The 18876-nt window shown below is 45.4% G+C and overlaps 1 protein-coding gene across 2 annotated transcripts in view; it reads right to left on the reverse strand.

Annotated features, from left to right (window-relative positions):
* The window catches only part of mRNA-cap (RNA guanylyltransferase and 5'-phosphatase mRNA capping enzyme), a 124543-nt gene that overhangs the window by 51924 nt on the left and 53743 nt on the right, over positions 1-18876 (reverse strand). For both annotated transcript variants that reach the window (XM_075690398.1, XM_075690399.1), the window contains exons 11-13: positions 17937-18038; positions 11975-12110; positions 10853-10924 (exon numbers count right to left, since the gene is read on the reverse strand). In XM_075690398.1, coding sequence (XP_075546513.1) covers positions 10853-10924; positions 11975-12110; positions 17937-18038 — 310 coding nt within the window. The remainder of the gene's footprint in view (positions 1-10852; positions 10925-11974; positions 12111-17936; positions 18039-18876) is intronic.

Genomic DNA, 18876 nt, shown 5'->3' on the forward strand with positions numbered 1-18876 from the left:
CCACCTTTCTTTAACGGGCTACTACGGTGTTTTTTGAACCACATTAGGATGTAGCAATATTCAAATGGCATTGACAGTCCTGTCACCGCCAATGTGGCTCAATTTAGTTAGAAACTTGTCAACAATCTTAAATAAGCAATAGACAAGGAACCAAAACTGAAATGGGCAGCTGCTTCGTGTGACATCTACAATGAGTCGATGACGTTAGAGCCTACACTACGGTAATGTGAACACACAGTAGATGTGGTGTTAACGCCAAGAAAGTGAAGCTGATGATGTCTTCCGATGACATGGGGAGCTTTTCCAGCTCTTTTGAACTAGACAGTGGCGATTTCAGCGACAACGTGAGAGCTGAAGGATTGCCGTTTGCTTTTGACCCACCGTTGCGCAAGGCGGATGACCTGCCCCGAGTTCAACAGAATGTGCTGCAGCAAGACGAAAAACAAGCATGTGTTACCACGTCTGTCAATTCGATGATTGTTGGCCGTTGTCTCATAGAAAAAGGAGCCAGTTTCATTGTTTCTGGGCAAGGTGGCAGCATGTTCTCTGACGTCACAAACACAGAGTACATTTGCGGGGGCATGAGTCGGGAACACGCAACCAATCTTTAAAATTCATTTTCAGAAAAGCTAAATGACTTGCAGTCATATCGTCTGGAACAGATAATCAGAGTTCAAAAGAGAACATGCAAGTCTACACTCGTTATAACGGACCTGCATACAACAGACTCTCAGATATAACGGACCATATTTCACCCTTAGTTTGTTCTACCTATTTTATTAATGAAATGAAGAACGGTTTTAACGGACTGTGCTACAACAGACTATCGGATACAGTGGACGCAATTAGTGTAATTTTTTTTTTCCAAGATCGATCGTATAAATGTACTTTTTCCGTGTCGACACGGGCTGACAATCGACTTGCGAGGGTCAGCTGACGATCACGGCTCAATATTGAGCGCCCAAGCGGGGAAGGCTGGGTGGAAATGCGCAGTCTTTTTTTGCCGTGCGGAACAGGGGGAGGGGGTGTAGAGAGAGAGTGGGTTCTACTCCGGCGGCTGATGCTTACGGTGGAGCCACCGTATCCTGAAAGCTATTTGCGATGTGAACAAAGAGCTAACCCACACGGGCGCCGTATCTTGAAAGCGATCTGCGATATAGACAAAGTGCGCCCAATGCCAGTAGCTTCCTATGCGCTTTGCTTTCGACGTTTAGTTCACATTGAAGCGAGAGAAAGCATGAAAGCCAAATCGCTTGCTGCTGCTGCCACGCTTATCTTGCTTAATTTGCGGTCGCAATCGATGCTTTGCCTTTCGGGCGAAACCTCTACGTTTTGTTGGTTTTTTTGTTTTTGTTTTTACTTTGGAAGTTCATCACTCACTATATGCAATAAAGTTGTTAGACATTGTGATGAAAGTGTTGGAAGTGAGGCATTTCGGATATCATGGACTTCGGATGAAACGGCCATTTTTTGTCTGATTACCAAGGTCCGTTGTAACGAGAGTCGACTGTATTCCAGATTTTAGTGAGGTCAGTGGACACCGAAATATCATCAGAGTTACACTTTAATTGAGGATCCTCAATGTCAGCACGTAAACAGCCCTCAGCAATTGCTGTGTTTGCTCAGCAGGTACGCACAACACTTTGGGGGGATTTCTAGAACGCAGCTCGTAGGCGCCCATTCCTGCGGCGGGTGTCAGTGTAACCAAGCGAATGAGCACATCAAAAGATGAAAGTGAACATGGAGCGCAGTGAGGGATGAAAACGTGAAGTGGCAAGTGGAATAGGAGGGTGCAGCGAAATCATGAGGCGGAAAATGGAGGAGGAAGGTATGGTGAAAGGGTGAGAAGAAAAGTGTAGTGCGGAGACGATGGCTACGAGATGGCGCCACAGTAGCGCACATTGTCTGGGAGGTCTGTAAGCAGCAGCTGCTGTGAATCACCCTCACAAGTCACCCACACGCTGGCTCTCGAAATCTTCAGATTAGCAAGGCAGTCGCACCACCCTTCAGTCCTCTTGCAATGTGCCGCATGAGACAGAGTGTCTGCACCAGCCAATATACCACGAAGTGAAAACACGCATAGATAGAACTGCACTAAAATGTCGCATTAGGGAGTATCGTAATTGTCAGTGAATTGATTCACTTTTAATGTGTTAGTCTAAACTTAACGTGTTGCCAATCTGCAACAAAGGCAAGCTTCAAAGCGGGCAATAAAAATCACCCACGGAGGGGGTGGTTCACCCCAATGCCAGGGTGTCTACAGAAGACAACAGGAATCTGGTCTCTAAACATCACTACAATTACCTCCTGAACAATACAACATGTCCACTTAGACAAACTTTAATGATGTCTACAGCACAATGTAGGGAAACATTTGCACTGTTTCAAAATGAAGACAGTACGAAGTGCCCTTTCCTGCCACTGTGGGAGTGATAGCAAGGTTTGTTCATTATGCAGCTGAACAAGCAGGCTGTCTGGCTGCTTGGCTCAGAGCTTGATCGCTGCCACAACTGACCCATAGACATAGACAGGCCCGTTTGGAAAAAGTGTGAGCAAGATGCAGATAAGATATTGCCAGCGTCAGTGAAGAGAGAGAGAGAGAGAGAGAGAGAACGGTAATAAAGATAAAATGCAACAACCTAAAAGGAATTATAAGAATCATGTAGTATGTGAAGTTGTGCTAGATAGTTGTAACAAGACATGCATGAAAAAATGTCCAGCTTCCCATTCATTATCAACAACCACAACAAGCTTTCATGCAACCTTTCGTTAAACTGAATGAAAAAGAAAAAGAAACCGGCAGAACCCATCTCACGATGACTGTCGACGGTAATGTGTTTAGCACTGAATCAATATAATGACACAATTATGTATTGCCACCGTTGAAATGAGTTGTGTGTGAGATACGTACAGCTGTGATGCTACCGAGGTCTTGTGATTTGGAGAAATTTTTGTAGCAGCAGAATTTTCACATTGGAGTACTTTGGAGGAGCTAATTTTGCATTTAGGAGCATTCATGAGGGGCTAAATAAAACACTTCCAGCCTAAGCAGATCTCATGGAGAAAATGTTCCAAGGGAAGAAGTAGTAGCACTCAATGTTACTTCATCCCAATAATGTCCAAAAAATGGGGAAAGCCAGTTACACAGTTGAAGGTTGTGTATTCAAGGGAAGCTGAAGAGTCTGTCGAATTCAATAAGATGCTCATATACGGATGCGGGAGCCTTATAAAGCATGAAGGTAAAATTTTGGGGGGCATTTTTTCCTTAGGAGCGACGCAATCGTCGGTGAAAATTGCGCTGTAGCTCCGCCCCCTGACGAGCGCCGTGCGCTGCTGCTGATGCTGACGATGCGAGTGAATACCGGAAACCGCGGCGTAGTGACGTCAGCACTGGTGTTCCGCTCCTTCGCAGTCTCCGCGACCGTGCCTGACCGGGCTTATTTCTGCGTGCGTGCCATGCTAATTTGCTTCGCTCGACCCTACATTCCTTTGTTTGTATGTATATAGAAGTGGTAGTTGACGTGCGCAGCATCAATTGAACTTGTAGGCCGATCATTCCGGCGTCCTGTGCAGCCTACGCTTGCACGAACACCAGCGGCCGTGACAATGTTCCAATGTTCCATTAGTTCCTGCAAGACAAGAAGCTTTCAGCTAAGTGGGAGGCTGCTGTGAAGCGAAACAACTTCAAGCGCTCAAGAACAACAGTGTTGTGCTCTAACTACTTCTGTGATGATTACTACCGGAGTTTATCAATAATGCGTGCTTTGGGTTCTCCTAAAAAAAAATACAATTAGCACTCTGAACGGAAGGTGCATGTTTATCTCCCACCCTTGACGCAGGTTTCATCACCAAGCGCCTCGAATTTTCTATTCGCACGTGTGTTGTGGAACAGCCTGCATGGAGCTACCATAACGCAGAGCAAGCGCAAAATTTGCATGTGTTGGAAAGCCTGCTCACGCCAGGACGCTGCACTCCCCCTTCTCTCGCACACATAGAGAAACCGACCATCTCACGTAGCTGACGGAAATCGCCGGTTACGAGTAGCGTGAGGATGGCGCACTGATGAAGGTTCTATACTACACGTGCTACAACAGCCGGTAAACTTTTCCCGCATTTAAACCATCTGTGTAGATTGCCGACAGCTTTGGGGCAGCATACAAATGCCGAAGATCGCATCACCGCTTACGTTCTACGAGGAGGCATGCAGGAACATAACACTACAGTTGTTTGCCCGGAAACGTACTCACTGGAATGCTGAATGCAGCTTAGCAAAAAACATACTCGCCAAAGAACATTTCCACCACAAGGAGATGCTAACACTTTGCCTTCGTTCGCGTGGAAAGCAGTGCTTGCACCAGGATTTTTTGCTTTCTTGAGAGGCCAGCTCTTCGCAATTGGCTCGTACATGGAGGGAGTAAAGTATAAACCCCTTCCAAGTGATCTTGCACGTGACAGCGACAGCGCGACAAGCGAGGCGATGGCTGTCGCGTTCACTCGTTGCCTGCAAGCCGAACTCTGCGCGAGCGGCGGCTTTGAGCGACAACTTCCCGGTATGAGGGCAGCAATATACGCGTCGAAACTAGCGTGATGCATGCTTTATCAATTTAAGTTGATGTATTTTACTGAAGAAGGAGCATAAAATTTTTTATTTCTGAAGGTCTTGCACTAGGTTCTTATTCTTGCACGTGTAAAATTCAATAGTTCGCTCGTTTCGTGCGACAAACAGTAGTATTTGAGTTATGTCCATCCAGTTTCGGCTTCGCACTATTGGCTAGTCGCTCATAGCATTTCCGGGCGACGAGCGACGAGTTTTAGATTTCTAGAAACGAGCGATCGAGCGACAACACCGAGCGATCCGTTCAGGCGACGGCCCGTTTTGTCGCTCGAAGCCGTCACCCGTCACCGTCGCGCGCAAAATCGCTCTCGTGGAGTTTGGACTTAATGCCGAACTCCTCAGAGAAACGCAAGCTCTCGAAATTTTCCATGACCGTCTCAGCAAAACACCACCAAACTAGCTTGCGCCGTGCTTCGTGTGTAGCGGCAGCAGTCAGTCCGGACGAACACCATTGTTGACGTCACGAGGCGCTCAGCCAATCACAGGCGGAAACGAGGCGCGCGAGCTGGGCGTGTCTGCTGCTGCACTTTTTGTTGAAATGAAATATGTTTGTACTTTCGCTCAATTTCGATGCGATATTTGAATTCAGAGGGTTGAAAACCACGACGTAATGCTCTTCACTCATTTTTTCTGGAAAAGCTTTCAGCTTCCCTTTAACTTCTTCAGCAATTTTCTTAACATAAATAAATAAATGGAAGATAGTGACACAAAGAAGGCAATTAAATGTTTAAGGAATAACGCTTTCAAAGTAAATACATGTAGTTGTCAACATGCACAGCTCCTGACCCAAAGCTATCAGATTTGTGATCCCACAAAATATTGCACATAATATTGCTTAGCCATCTCAGAAAGCTCACAAAGTAGAACTTCCCCCACAAAGTTCCAACGTTACAGCTTTTGGTTCATGTCTCCAAGCTGAGTTACACTCTCAGCCTGGACTTGGCCTCATTCAATCTCCTCGATGGAAGGAGTGCGACTTCACTAAGCTGGCCTCTCTTGGGGGCTTATATGCATGGTGGCTCTGGGGAATAATTAGGCCCCCATGGCTGCCAGACCATTTAAGAGGCTGGAAGCTACTGCTTGTCCATCACATGAAGAGGGCCTGTTTCTCCTTTATATTTTTTATGATTAGGATCGTCACGTGATGCTCCCTTTTAGTTTTTTCCTTCCTCCGCAGTGCCTACGGAGCTGTTGGCAACACTGTCAATCGCCTGTTACGAGGGAATGGCGACAAGCATCATCATCATCAACAGTTCTGTGCAATGCAGAAAAACCGGGTTGCACGAGTCACCTGAGACTCTAAAACAGGTTGCGCATTATTTTGAGATGGGAGAAAGACTTCTATATTGTTTGCCGTTAATACAGTAAACCGTCAACTCAAAGCTGTAAAAAAAACTTAACCAATGATAGATAAGGAGAGTTTGAGATAAACAAAATATAAAAAAAATCATTATAAGCACACTGGACGCACACATACCACATACAAGTATTTCCAAAATGCCACCAGTAATAATCTTTGCCACTTTTGCGTGCACCGGCAACGGACATGTCGGTGTCTGCGGGCAAACCCATTACCGTATTTACCCGCGTATAACCCGCCCCTGCGTATAACCCGCACCCCTAACTTTGAACTCGGCGGAAAAAAAAAAAAAAAAAAAAACTCGCGTATAACCCGCACGTTTACCTGAAAAAAAAAAAAAAAATGAGCGCTAGAAAGATGCAACTCACACTCAGTGATCATTTCGTTTTCAGAACATTTATTCAAACGACCGCCACCACGTCACTGGTTATCCGATTCTTAATCGACGCCGCTCTCACTACTGCCATCCGAGGCTTCATCGCCACTCTCAAAGACGTAGTCGTCCTCGGAACCATCCAGACTATTACTGATCGCACATTTTTTAAAGCTTTTGCGCACCAAATCGGCCGGTATCGCTTTCCACGCATCCACGATCCACTGGCACAGCAATGGAATATCAGGCCTTCGCACGCGTCCCGTCGGTGTGAGGGCGTACATGCCGTCGGCCATCCACTGGGCATACAGCCGCTTCACGTGTGCCTTGAACGGCTTGTTCAGGCACACGTCGAGTGGCTGTAGCATGGACGTCATGCCGCCAGGTATTATGACGAGGTCGGTGCTGGTCTCGGCAAGGCGAGCCTTCACCGCATCAGTGCAGTGGCCTCTGAAGGAATCTAGTACGAGCATCGACCGGCGTGCCAGCAAGGCACCTGGTCTTCGCTCCCAGATTACTCGAAGCCAGTCACCGACTAGGCCACTGTTCATCCACGAATTTTCTTCCGCACGCACAACGATTCCTGGGGGCAGTGGAATGCTAGGTAGCGTCTTGCGTTTGAAAATCACATACGGGCGCAGTTTCGTGCCGTCAGCCAAAGCGCATAGCATGACTGTGCAGCGCAGCTTGGCATTTCCGCCGGTCAGCACGCTGACTGATTTGGAGCCCTTTTTTTCCATGGTCGTGTCCATCGGCATCTCAAAGTACACAGGTGTTTGATCAGCATTTCCCACCTGAGACAGCAAATAGCTGTGCTCCTTCCGAAGTGCGATCACATATCGTTGAAAGTTCAACAACTTTTCCTCGTAGGCTTCAGGAAGCCGCTGGCACATGGTTGTTCGCCGCCGCATAGAAAATCCATGTCTTCGCATGAAGCGCTGAAGCCATCCACGGCTTGCACGAAACTCACGTGGAATGTTCAATTCCCGGGCCAACTTCAGGGCTTCCATTTGCGCCATCTCAGTCGAAACAGCGTGGCCACGACTTCTCTGCTCCTCAATGAACTTCGCAAGCTGCGTCTCGAGGTGGGGGTACGCGCCAGTCTTCGGACCCCGAAACGCTCGCCTGTTCCGGTTCGTTGCTTCGAGACTCTCTTTTTTTCTTCCTCCAGTCGCGAATGCACGACTCGTCGACGTCATGCTGTCTTGCAGCAGCTCTGTTGCCGATTTCTTCGGCAGCGGCTATAATCTTTAGCTTCTCTTTCGCTGTGAAACACTGCCGTCGAGTCGCACTCATGATGCCAAAACAAAGCAGGCAAACAGTGCAAACTGGGGTAAGTACACTAAACAGCGCCTAACGCGAGGCTCAACAATGCTGGCCTTTCGTTGGCCCTTCATCGGCTTGACAAGCGTCGATGACGATGGGGATGGCGGACTACACGGGGAGGCCGCCGCACATTGCGGTGAAGCCGACCCCCCCCCTCCCAAGGAACAAATTCGCAGATAACCCGCACCCCCACTTTTTAAACGCGTTTTTTCACATTTTGGTGCGGGTTATACGCGAATAAATACGGTATGTCCCTCTGCCAAGACAGCATGCTTGAGACTGAGTCAAGGGGATTGATCATAATGCGCGATATTTGAAGCCTGTCATCCAAGCATTACTGCTTCCAGAGATCCTAAAAGACGACAATGCTACTTTGTTCATCATAATGAATTCCAGACAATTTAACTTCGAAAACTGAAACTGAACTGCGGAAGAACGTAAGTGTTATGCCTTTAGCAGACACCCCAGTGACGCAGCATTGACGCCTCCTCGTTAAGCGAGCATGAAACGAGCACTCTTATCAAGTTGCAAGCTCGCTGAAGTGCTGGGAGCTGGCATGCTGGCTTCTTTTGGGTGCACCTCATAGGTTGATTGCTGATGGTGCCTGCTCAAAAGTGCTGACCATCTTGCTCGATGTCACTATATCAATATGCCATGACCACATTTATGAATCAGTGACAAAGTCCTAAATGAGAGAAAAAGAAAAGAAAAACTACAGTAACGTTTCACTTCATGAATGCGGGTGACACGAAAGCGTATAGGTGCTGTAGTGCCCACAATGCTATTGGTCCTTGGTGTGCCTAGACGCCCACACCGTCCGCATTGCAGATCGTGTTCAAGACAGGGCTTGCGCGGCCACGTCATACGCAGCAGCCAGCTGTGTAGAAGACCCCGTTCTAAGCACTCGCTTACTATCCAAATTACCTAGCATGGTGTCAGCGTGCACAGGCAAACATGAACACTTCACACCTGATGACTGCGGAAACTTGTCAGAACGCTGGCGTGAGGAATGACGGCAGCAGCAGCGAGAAAACTGACCTTTGTGCTGTCTGTTGCTTCAGCGAAAACTGAGCGCCAAGTACACAGCGCCTGCAAAGCTACGAACTGTCGGCTCACCTACTTTGTGCCCCCAAAGCAGATCCCTTTCAAGATAAAGCCTGCAAGACCACGTGCAATTGCGCTGTGGTTTGGCAGTGTGGTGGTACTGGGTAGTACCCGGTACTACGATACCCGCTGTGGTGGTACCGCTGGCAGGGTAATACCGTTCAGTACCACATGATGGCACGGTGGCAAGGAGAGCATACTCGAATTCTTGCCTTGTGACAGCTAGTGCTTTGACACGCTGTCGTTGAGACGGTCGCAGCGTCTGCATCAGACGCAGGGGCAGGCACTGCATGGAGTTGCGAACGCATTGCTTGAGGAAGCGGTGCTCGAAGTACTGGCTGTTTTCCGTGTACGGGTAAGGCATGTTGGTAAGGGGGAGGCACCTCCATAACAGGGTGCAATAAAGTGCTGCAAATAACCACCTCCCAGCAGATGCGCGACATATTCTTGAATAGTAAGCAAGGTTGGTTCTTCATAATTTTTTTGTTATCCATTAAAGCAAACATTTTCGCAGTGCAATTTCAGGCACACATGTGTCAGATTTCTTGTTCAAAGTGTTAGTTAAAGAGTATGAAGGATACTTCACGTTTTTTCTCCTTGAATTTCTGCGTTGTCATTGCCCATAGTGCTAATTAAATGTGCAGACAAAATTTGCAGACAAACTGGAGCCAGTACGAATGCTCAGGCACTTTCTTCGTTCGCTTGCTTTATGGCTTCAGACAAACGTTTACGATTTCACGAGCTGGCCAGTTACACTTGCACATAAAAAATAAATAAATAATCAAAAAAGCTTATTCTCCCAGCTCCCCACTGCTTCGTGAGGCCACAACAAAGAGGGAGACAGCAGCTGAGCAAGAGCATGCGAGCTGTGATAACAAAAACGAGGAAACATAAGCGACAATGCTGACGCTGTCCTATTGCATTTGCCCTGGTATTATCCAAGTCGAGATTTCAAGATGTCAGGAGTTCAGTGCAAAAACTTTTTGAGATAAGCAGTGAAAAACACATGGGTTGGCACCACGGCCGGAAAATAAATGTTCTGTTCAACCAATATTTTGAGGTATCAGAGTCTGTGTTCATGAGGATTTACTGTAATTTCGTGATCAGGGTGTCTAGCATAGTGCAGCTACAAGGAAATTAGGATTTCAAGCGACAAGAGGATTAATAGAAATGCATGGCACGGACCTGGTCAGGCTGTGCATGTTTTGTAATGGCGGCGGTGCGGTTGCCAGTGGTAGATGCCGTCAAATTCCAAGACTCGTTTTAGCACAGTTTGGTGCAATTTTAGTGCAATTTTTTTCAGGTTGGCTAATTAAATCTAATTTGGCACAGTTTGGCACATTGGCACAGGAGTGGAATCGCTGGCAATGCAGTGGATGCACTCAACGCCATGTAGCCCCGCCGCGAAGTGAGCACGTAGCCTCCAAAATGCATGGCATGCCGTTGCAAGCGAATGCTGAGAAACTTGTCATGCGGCACATGCCCAGTGCATTTGTGGTGCAGCCTGCTAAAGCGTCGGGTTGCTGCCTTTGAGGAACCCTTGTGCGAGGGTTCGACTGCGCACAGCATCGGAGAAACTTTTTTATCATTTTAGAGAGGTACATTTGAGTGGCACATACTACGTAGTTATCCAAGTTGGCGTCAAAGTTTTATTGAAGAGACCCCCCCCCCCACACCACATACTCAGTCTCGCATCTACAGTGACCCATGAAACAGGTTCGTTGAAGAGCAGCACATAATTACGCATTGCCACATACTCAGTGATCCAAGTTGTCCCTGCAATTGGTTTCAAACCCTGTTCTCTCAGCACAGCAGCCCAATGTGCTACCCATTCGACCATGGACTACCCAGTCGCCCAGGTAGGCATGAAAACAATTAGAGACACAGATGTATAATAACTTATCCCCTAGAAAGTTTATGAAGTACCCTAAGAATGCCAAAGCATTAAAAATTTGTGCTCTCCCACTTAAAAAAAAAAGAAAACAAAGAAAAAACCTGGTCTGCACTGTGCCCTGACTGTTCTCAGGTGATTCAAGAAACCCAAGAATGCTGGCAGAATATTCAGTGTACGCACCTGAAACCGGATGATGTCGTAGATTAGGTAGCGTGGCACCTTCCGGCCATTGTCCTCATCAATGATCATTTCCTGCAACCAGCAGAGGCAAGAGGGGAAATGAACACTATGCTAGTTTTCACCCAGTCCACAGCAATAACAGTAGCCTTCCGTATTTTTCCACAGAGCCACAACTTGCTGTAGTTCCAAGAAGTGTGCTGGTGAGGCCAAACTCAATGTACACACTAACCACGTTGACAATGAGGGGGTCCATGTTATTTCTAATGCTCAACTGGAAAACTACAAAATAAACTGATGCGCTCCAGCTACGCATTTCATTTGAGAATTTTCGTGCAATTTCATGATCTTTCTCATTTCACCAATGCTCCAATGTAGTGGAGTCACAATGGCACATATAAGTTCACAGGAAAGCATACACACGAGCACCAGTGCTGGTGTATCCGTCTTGCGACACTGTTTGACCATAACTTGAATTGTGGAGAGAAAATGAGACATCCACCCAAACGTAGCAAATTGCTACAAAGAAGGTGGATGTCACATTTTCCGTTTATGAGTTACTTCTTTCCACTTTTGCGGGTTTCCGCAGAACTGCCATGTCAAACTTGAATTGTAGTTGTAATGATCAACCATGTTCCGCCTATGTGCTGGGATGAACACATCGGCAGCTACATAACATCAAGTCAAAACATTTGCAGGTGTTTTTTTTTTCTATGAAGGGCAGAGTTGTGAAACAGAAGTATGACTGATCTGACCCTACCTGACCGATTATACTAGACTCACCAATTGGGTTAAGTTCAGCTGGTTTAACAACCATCTCAAGTGGTTAAATGTGTATCCAAAGCAATGTACAGAAGCTGCATTTCGCCCCCACATGAATGCGGCCTTAATGACCGGGAATCAAGCTCGGAACCCAAAGGCCGCAAGAAGGTTTCCAGTGGGTTGCATGGTAAATCTCAGCCCCACAAGGTGTTACCGCCAGCAATGCAGCTTCCTGGATTCTTAGATACGTCCTTGATAGCTGTAAAGCTGCCAACAGTCGAGGAGAAAACCACCAACTGCAGAGCTCGCAAAGATATGGGGTCGAAAGAAAGACAGGCCGATTTCCCTCTCGAGCCCACTCACCCCGTCAACGAGCGTCTCCTGGATGTGCTGGGTGCGGTCCTTGCGCCTGGGGAAGTACAGGTTCCGCACTTGGAAGACGCAGTTGTCCCTGTCGATGAAGTACACCTCGTTCTCGCCGTCTATGAGCATCATGTACCTGCAGTCATACACAGAGGAGGAATGGGAAATGACAGTTACCAAAGTGGAAGACACTTCTTTCTTTTATGACAGCTCTGAACACTCGTTTTAATGCATTAGCAATGGGAGTGTCAAAGTGGAAAAAAGTGTATGTGTGAAGTGTTGGAAGCCGGTCACATGGCAGAGATGTGTGCACACAGATATATATATATATATATATATATATATATATATATATATATATATATATATATATATATATATATATATATATATACTGTATAAACCCGCAGAACGGGCGCACTTCTTTTCCCAAGAAATAAAAGGAATGTTGAGGCGTGCGTTAATTATGCAGGCCAAGTTTTATGAGAACTTTTTTCAAACAGCGAAAATGGGAAAGTAAGATCATAATGATTTGAAAAATGCATTAGATAACTTACCTTTGCCGTAAAAATGAATGTATACTATTTGCAAACTGTAGCAGCGTTCTTACTGTACTTCACTCTGCATCGGAACCACAAGACCTGTTGTCAAGGTAACTAGCTGCTTCATCCACATCATGGTTCCACAACAGCTTGTCCTTGCAGCTGCTTCCGGACCATCTGCCGTTATCACAAGCATCATGTTGAAGTGTTCTGAAAAGCTGTGTGCATCTCCTTCCTCGACTGCCCTGTTCATCGGCATGTCAAAGTTTATTGGTGCCTGATCAGCGTTTCTCTTTTGTAAGCAGATAAACTCTCTCTCCCGTAGCAGGCATACAACTCGGCTTAGGGCCCATCTCGGTTCGCCCTTTGCACTTGCCTAAGATTAACTCCAAGATATGGCGTGTGACCCGCATATGGACAGCCATGTGCAGCTACAGCAAGGGTAGAGGAAAGGACAAGCGTGCTGTGGGAGAGGGTGGATCTCCTGCTGCTGCTCCTCCTCCCCCCACTCTAGCACGTGCTTGATCATGTTAACGCACGCTCATCTTTTTCTCACCACCCTTGTGCTGAGGGAATCGTCAGCTCTCGTGTTTCTCCGAGCGCTCTGAGCTGCCGCATGCTCCACGGCCTTTACAAGTTGTTATGCAACAAAAGGTGCAGAAGTGTTTCCTGCATATTGCATCCTGGTGCGCACGCTTTGGTGGCGTCTTTGCTGCTCTGGCTTTTTTTGAGGAACGACGCTTGCAAATTACTTTTTTCTCGGCTAACATGTTTAGTTTCATTGCTAGATTTACCAGCCATACAGGCTACAAGTAAATGCTTGAAATGGCCAAAAACTTCATTAAGTCGAAATTTTGTCACAAAATTACTTTGTTAAATCACAAAAAGAAATACAGTTTTCAATAGAACTAAAATAGATACATGAAAATAGTTCATTACATTGAGAATTTAGTTAAATCGAGGTTTGTTACATCGAGGTTTGACTCTGTCTGTCTGTCTGTGCGTGTGTGTGAGTGAAATGTTATCGCTCAGCAAGGGATGCGCCCGCACATATCTGAAGTTTCTTGAATGTTATCGATGGTTCTTTTTACTGTCTGTTGTCACCGAACCTTGTGTAATCTGATTTCCCCTGCACGTGATGCGAATGGTGTAGAACTTTCTGGACGACACGCGGGCAACAGCCATTACTCTGGAACCTTCGATGACTGATGTATAAAAGCCGACGCGCTTGACCTGCTCATCAGATTTTCGATGATGATCGCTGGCTGTGTTCATCGCTGTCGCCGTTCTTTGAGTGTAGCCTGTTTTTGAGAGCACAAGTTCACTAAAAACACACACACACGCACGCACGCACGCACGCACGCACGCACGCACGCACGCGCACACACACACACACACACACACACACACACACACACACACATATATAACAACTTCGCGAGACATCGTGAGCTTCCTGTCAGGAGCTCACGATGTCTGCCATATACTATCCAAACCAGTTTTATTCTTCTATGAATTTCTTTCTCATGGTCAGGATTCCCTGTAGTTAGTTGACTTAGGTAAACATACTCCTTCACAGACTCTGGAGGCTGGCTTGCCATCCTGAACTCTAGTTCCTTTGCCCGGTTGTTCATCATTATCTTTGTATTCTGCATATTAATCTTCAACCCCACTCTTACATTCTCCCTGTTAAGGTCCTCAATAATTTGTTGTAACTTGTCTGTATAGTTTTGCTGGATAGAACAATTTCATAGGCAAGCCAAAAGTTGCTGAGATATTCGCCGTCGATCCTTACTCCTAAGCCTTCTTAGTTTAATAGCTTGAATACTTCTTCTAAGCACGCAGTGAATAGCACACTGGAAAGATTGTCTCCCTGGCTGACCCCTTTCTTTATACGTACCTTCCTGCTTTTCTTGTGTAGAATTAAGGTAGCTCTAGAACCTCTGTAGATATTTTCCAAGGTATTTACGTAAGCAGTCTGTACTCCTTGATTGTGTAATGCCGCTATGACTGTTCGTATCTCTACTGAATCGAATGCCTTTTCGTAATCTATGAAAGCCATATAGAGGGCCTTATTATACTCTGCGGATTTCCTGATAACCTGATTAATGACATGGATGTGATCCATTGTAGAGTATCCATTCCTGAAGCCAGCCTGTTCCTCTGGTTGACTAAAGTCCAGTATTGCCCTTATTCTATTGGAGGTTATTTTGGTAAATATTTCATATAATACTGGGAGTAAGCTAATGGGCCTATATAATTTTTCAATTCTTTAACATCTCCAAAGCATACGTTGCCAAAAAAAAATTATTAGGTAAAACAAAAATTCTAGGAAGTACGATCTTTTATTTCCAGTTGATAAAAACAACAATAAAAAATATATCTACAAAAAATTTCATATAAAAAAATTTTGAATACGCATTTCAAAAATAAATAACCCGGGTATAGTGTTTGAAAAAATAAATTCTCAGTACACCGCCGTTTTTCGGATGTAAAAAAGAAACTAAGAGAAGTCCATAGCTCATGCCATGCGGTGAAGGAGTTCCTGGATCTTGTGAAGCATGGGTGCTTTCCACACTTTTTCAACAAAATGCCTTGTTTTTGTTCAACTTTGTAGTCCTCGTTACACATTTCGCAGTTCCGCTTTTTTGGCATCTTCTGAGGATGGTCCAATGAGAATTCCAAGGAACTTACTTAACCAGTTTGTCTAGAGTCATGCATGTCTTCCAGGACTTATCGCTCTCAGCGTAGCTGGGCAACTACAAGATTATGCATCCAAACATATTGGCTTGCATTTTTGCAGATCGTCTTTATCACCTCTGCAGAGAGGAACAGTAGAAAGAATTCCTATGCCATTGTAAACTATCTTGTACTGATCCGTAGTGTTGCGCCGAGATGTGAAACAGGCTGTCTTCTTGGCATGAACAGAAGTTTCTTTACTACCGGTCGCAGCACATCATAACTAAGCGAAGTATGCACCCTTAAGATATTCAGTAGAGCTCTCACGTAGTGCAAGAAGATTGGCAGATAAGCACGCTCAAGGAAGGAGACTGTTCAAAGCCTTAAAGGAAACTCACCGGTGAATAGCTGCGGATGTCCCATGCCGACTCAAAACATTGTTGCCGCCAGAGCTTTAATCTGCTTTGCTGTCATCTTTGGAATCATAACTCGAGTCCTCATCACTAAATTCAAGTGCGAGTGAAGCACGATTTCTAGCGCGACGCTTTTCTCGCGACGCAGCCGTGCGGGACCACCGCCATGGAGTGAGTTTCGATAACTGTGCAGTGACACCGGATGCGTCCCTTGCCTGGATTTTATGAGAGAAGCAAAATCGAAAGTCTTGGAAACTGTCTGAAAATGCCAGGTCCACATGGTGGACATGCGGCGGACCTTCACAAATATACTTTGCCGGAATGAAACGACTCGGACTCTAAACCAAAGCCCACTAGTGAACAGCTGGCATCATTTTCAGTTAATTATCATGGCTCAGCTCTGTTGGACGGCAAAGCCGGCGATATAATTTTATTCATGACTTGCTGAGAGTAATTTCATCACAAAATTTTGATACTAGTGCAGCGTAATTGTGAGCAGCATGCTTTTTTTCTCAAGCACGGCAGAAGATGACAGCCACACTGCTTTTCGCTACAACAGACGCACGTTAGTTTGCAAAAAGGTCTGTCAAAAATCATGTCGACAGAGTGCAAAAATTTAAACTGATTCTGAAAGTGCAGTGCCTGTACTAACTACTGGATGGCCTTAAGTGGATAAAAAAAAATGGCTCAAACATGTTGAAATCGATGATCTAAAGCATCGATCACCGGTGACTGATTTGAATACGTGTGGTAACGAAAGAGTTAATTCCAAGGATTTGGCACCTCAAAGAAGTGCGACATTATGCTAATGCATCTCTCTTGCATTTACTGCTAAATCACTACTGAATTTTTATCTTTGCCTAGAAATGTGCAACTTGTTGTTCTACACTGCAAAATTGTAAACCGCTATTCATCATTCATTATTCCTCAAGGGTGGAAGAAGAATGTCAGTAGAACACACTGGACACTATTTTACAAAAATAAATAAAAAGGAAGAATAAAGGGTAAGGAAAGAAAATAATAAAGCACTGTTGGACTTAGCATACAAAAATCTGCAAGTGAAACAAACATATTCATAACTCAATTTTACACAAGAAGGGCAATACGAGTAATCACAAATAAAGTTACTGTATTTATTCAAATCTTTGAGTTTGATATTTTTTTAACGTTTGAAATGTTTCCCAACTAATCATACACCGATCTCTAGGGTTGGCTTAGATTCGAGGATTTTAACCCTTTGAGGGTCAATGACGTAAATATACAGCGTCGCAAACAAGCCCAAAGATGGTTGATGCCGTATCTTTACGGCACCGTCAGTACATTTAAAAAGCATGCCAATTTCCTAACTTTTTCTTTTATGTCATGTGCTGCCACCATGTGGGAATACAGGGAATTTTTTTTGCGCGCCTCCCTCTCTCAGTCTCTCAGTATTCGTTGCATGGTTTGTTTTAGCGCTAGTTTGCTCCGGTGCGTCTATACACTACCACTCGCGAATTGGCATGCGGGCGGGCGGACGGCAGTTCAGGTTTTGTTCCACGGGCGGTTTCGGCTCCTTGCACTTGCAAAACTGATGGCTATGTCGTTACTAATCACTCAAAGAATGACCGCCTCTTTCTCGCTCTTTTAGTGCTCACAGGGGTGTGCATAGGAAGGATGCCGCCATGCATGCGTTTCCATGCTTTTTTTTTGTTTTTTTGAAACTCGCGAAAACTAATTGCCTCTGGCTGGCGATAAGATGAAGATTAGCGAAAGTTTTTCACACATTGTGCTTTTTTGACGGGCACACAATTGCAGTTTTCTTGAGTGCGCGCACCCACGCAGTTCGATTAGGCTATGGACGTACATATTAGATATTAGTGTAAGAGCAGGAACATTTGAGTCTTCCACATCTGAGGCCGGCACGGCACTGAAATGATGTCGATGTTGATGTGGCTTCACGTACAAACGCACAGGGCGCTTGGAGGCCATTGTTCCGATCTGTGAGGCTTGTTGCTGTGCCAGGCCGCCCCATCGGGGACAACGCACCGCCGTGATTGCACGACGAAAAGTGAAAACACTACGTGTTAACCGATACTTATGCAATAAGCTGGTACGGTTTATGCGGATACAAACACATTATGTTCAATGGCCGCCAAGTCAGGGATTTGACTTTACTACTTTTAAAACGAAACTACTGTCTAAGTGGGTACGGTTTAACGAAGCTTTACTGTATAACGAAAACCTCTTTGTAATGATAATTTTCTAGACTTTGTCAATTTCGTTATATCCAGGTTTAACTGTATAACAAATTAGAAAATACAGTGGAGAGGTTTGCAGTGTCCTATGTACCGTGTTCCATCAGCCTTCCAGCTGACCATGTACTCCTTCTCCCGCAGCTTGTGGATGTTCTGCCGGTCCATGGATACTGGCTGGCTGCCGGGGAAGCCTGAACTGCAAGACAAGATCCATCGCGCAGACAGGCATGTTTGCGAGAGCAGTGTTTGCACTCTTAGAAGGACAACTACGGCAATAGTTTTTAGCACTGTGGATCTTGGTGAAATTTGTATTGTATGGCTGTGCATTATAGTCAAGTGAACCAATGACATGACTGAGCATTGTGTAGTTTTTAAGCAAATTTGTGTCAGAGATTTGCATATGCGCTCCCGCTTGCTGTTGATGATGTCAGCACGAGCAACAGCATTGTTGCTCCAACATTTTACGAGACAATTTTTTTTTAAAACAATATGTGCAGGACTATTACGCCATGACCAACTGTGCTCAACTTATCTGTTGGCATAAAGGTGTCAGTAGAATTATCACCTTAAAACTGAAAAAAGAAAGAAGGAAAGAGAGGAAGAAGAATTTTAGCAGAAAGAAGTCATAATAGTCCTTAAGATATAGTTCTTAAGATAAAGTTTAGTTCAGAGTGTGCACCTGTCTCCCCCTTTTGTAACTTCTCTGGTTTTTACTGCATGAAGCTACACTGCACGACCGTACCAGCTAGCTCAGCATTTTGGTTCTGCTTCAAAGCCCCTACAACTTCCACGTGCTATGCAGAGATCTTTCCTTGAGGAAAAGGGATTGTCTCATGGGGTTCAACATCCCACAGCAACAACACAGTGGCGACGAAAGATGCTGCTGTGGAGGGCACTGCTGGGCACCCCCTGGTGTTTTCTTTTGTTTGACATATAATGGCACGTTCAAGTGGTTGTTTCCAAGGGCTCCTGCAAAGCTTGACAGGTCATTTAATAAATCAACTAAGCTTTATTGTGATGATAAACACGCTCCT

The sequence above is a fragment of the Dermacentor variabilis genome, chromosome 4, assembly GCF_050947875.1.
Source record: "Dermacentor variabilis isolate Ectoservices chromosome 4, ASM5094787v1, whole genome shotgun sequence".
In the NCBI taxonomy this organism is placed as follows: Eukaryota; Metazoa; Arthropoda; class Arachnida; order Ixodida; family Ixodidae; genus Dermacentor; species Dermacentor variabilis.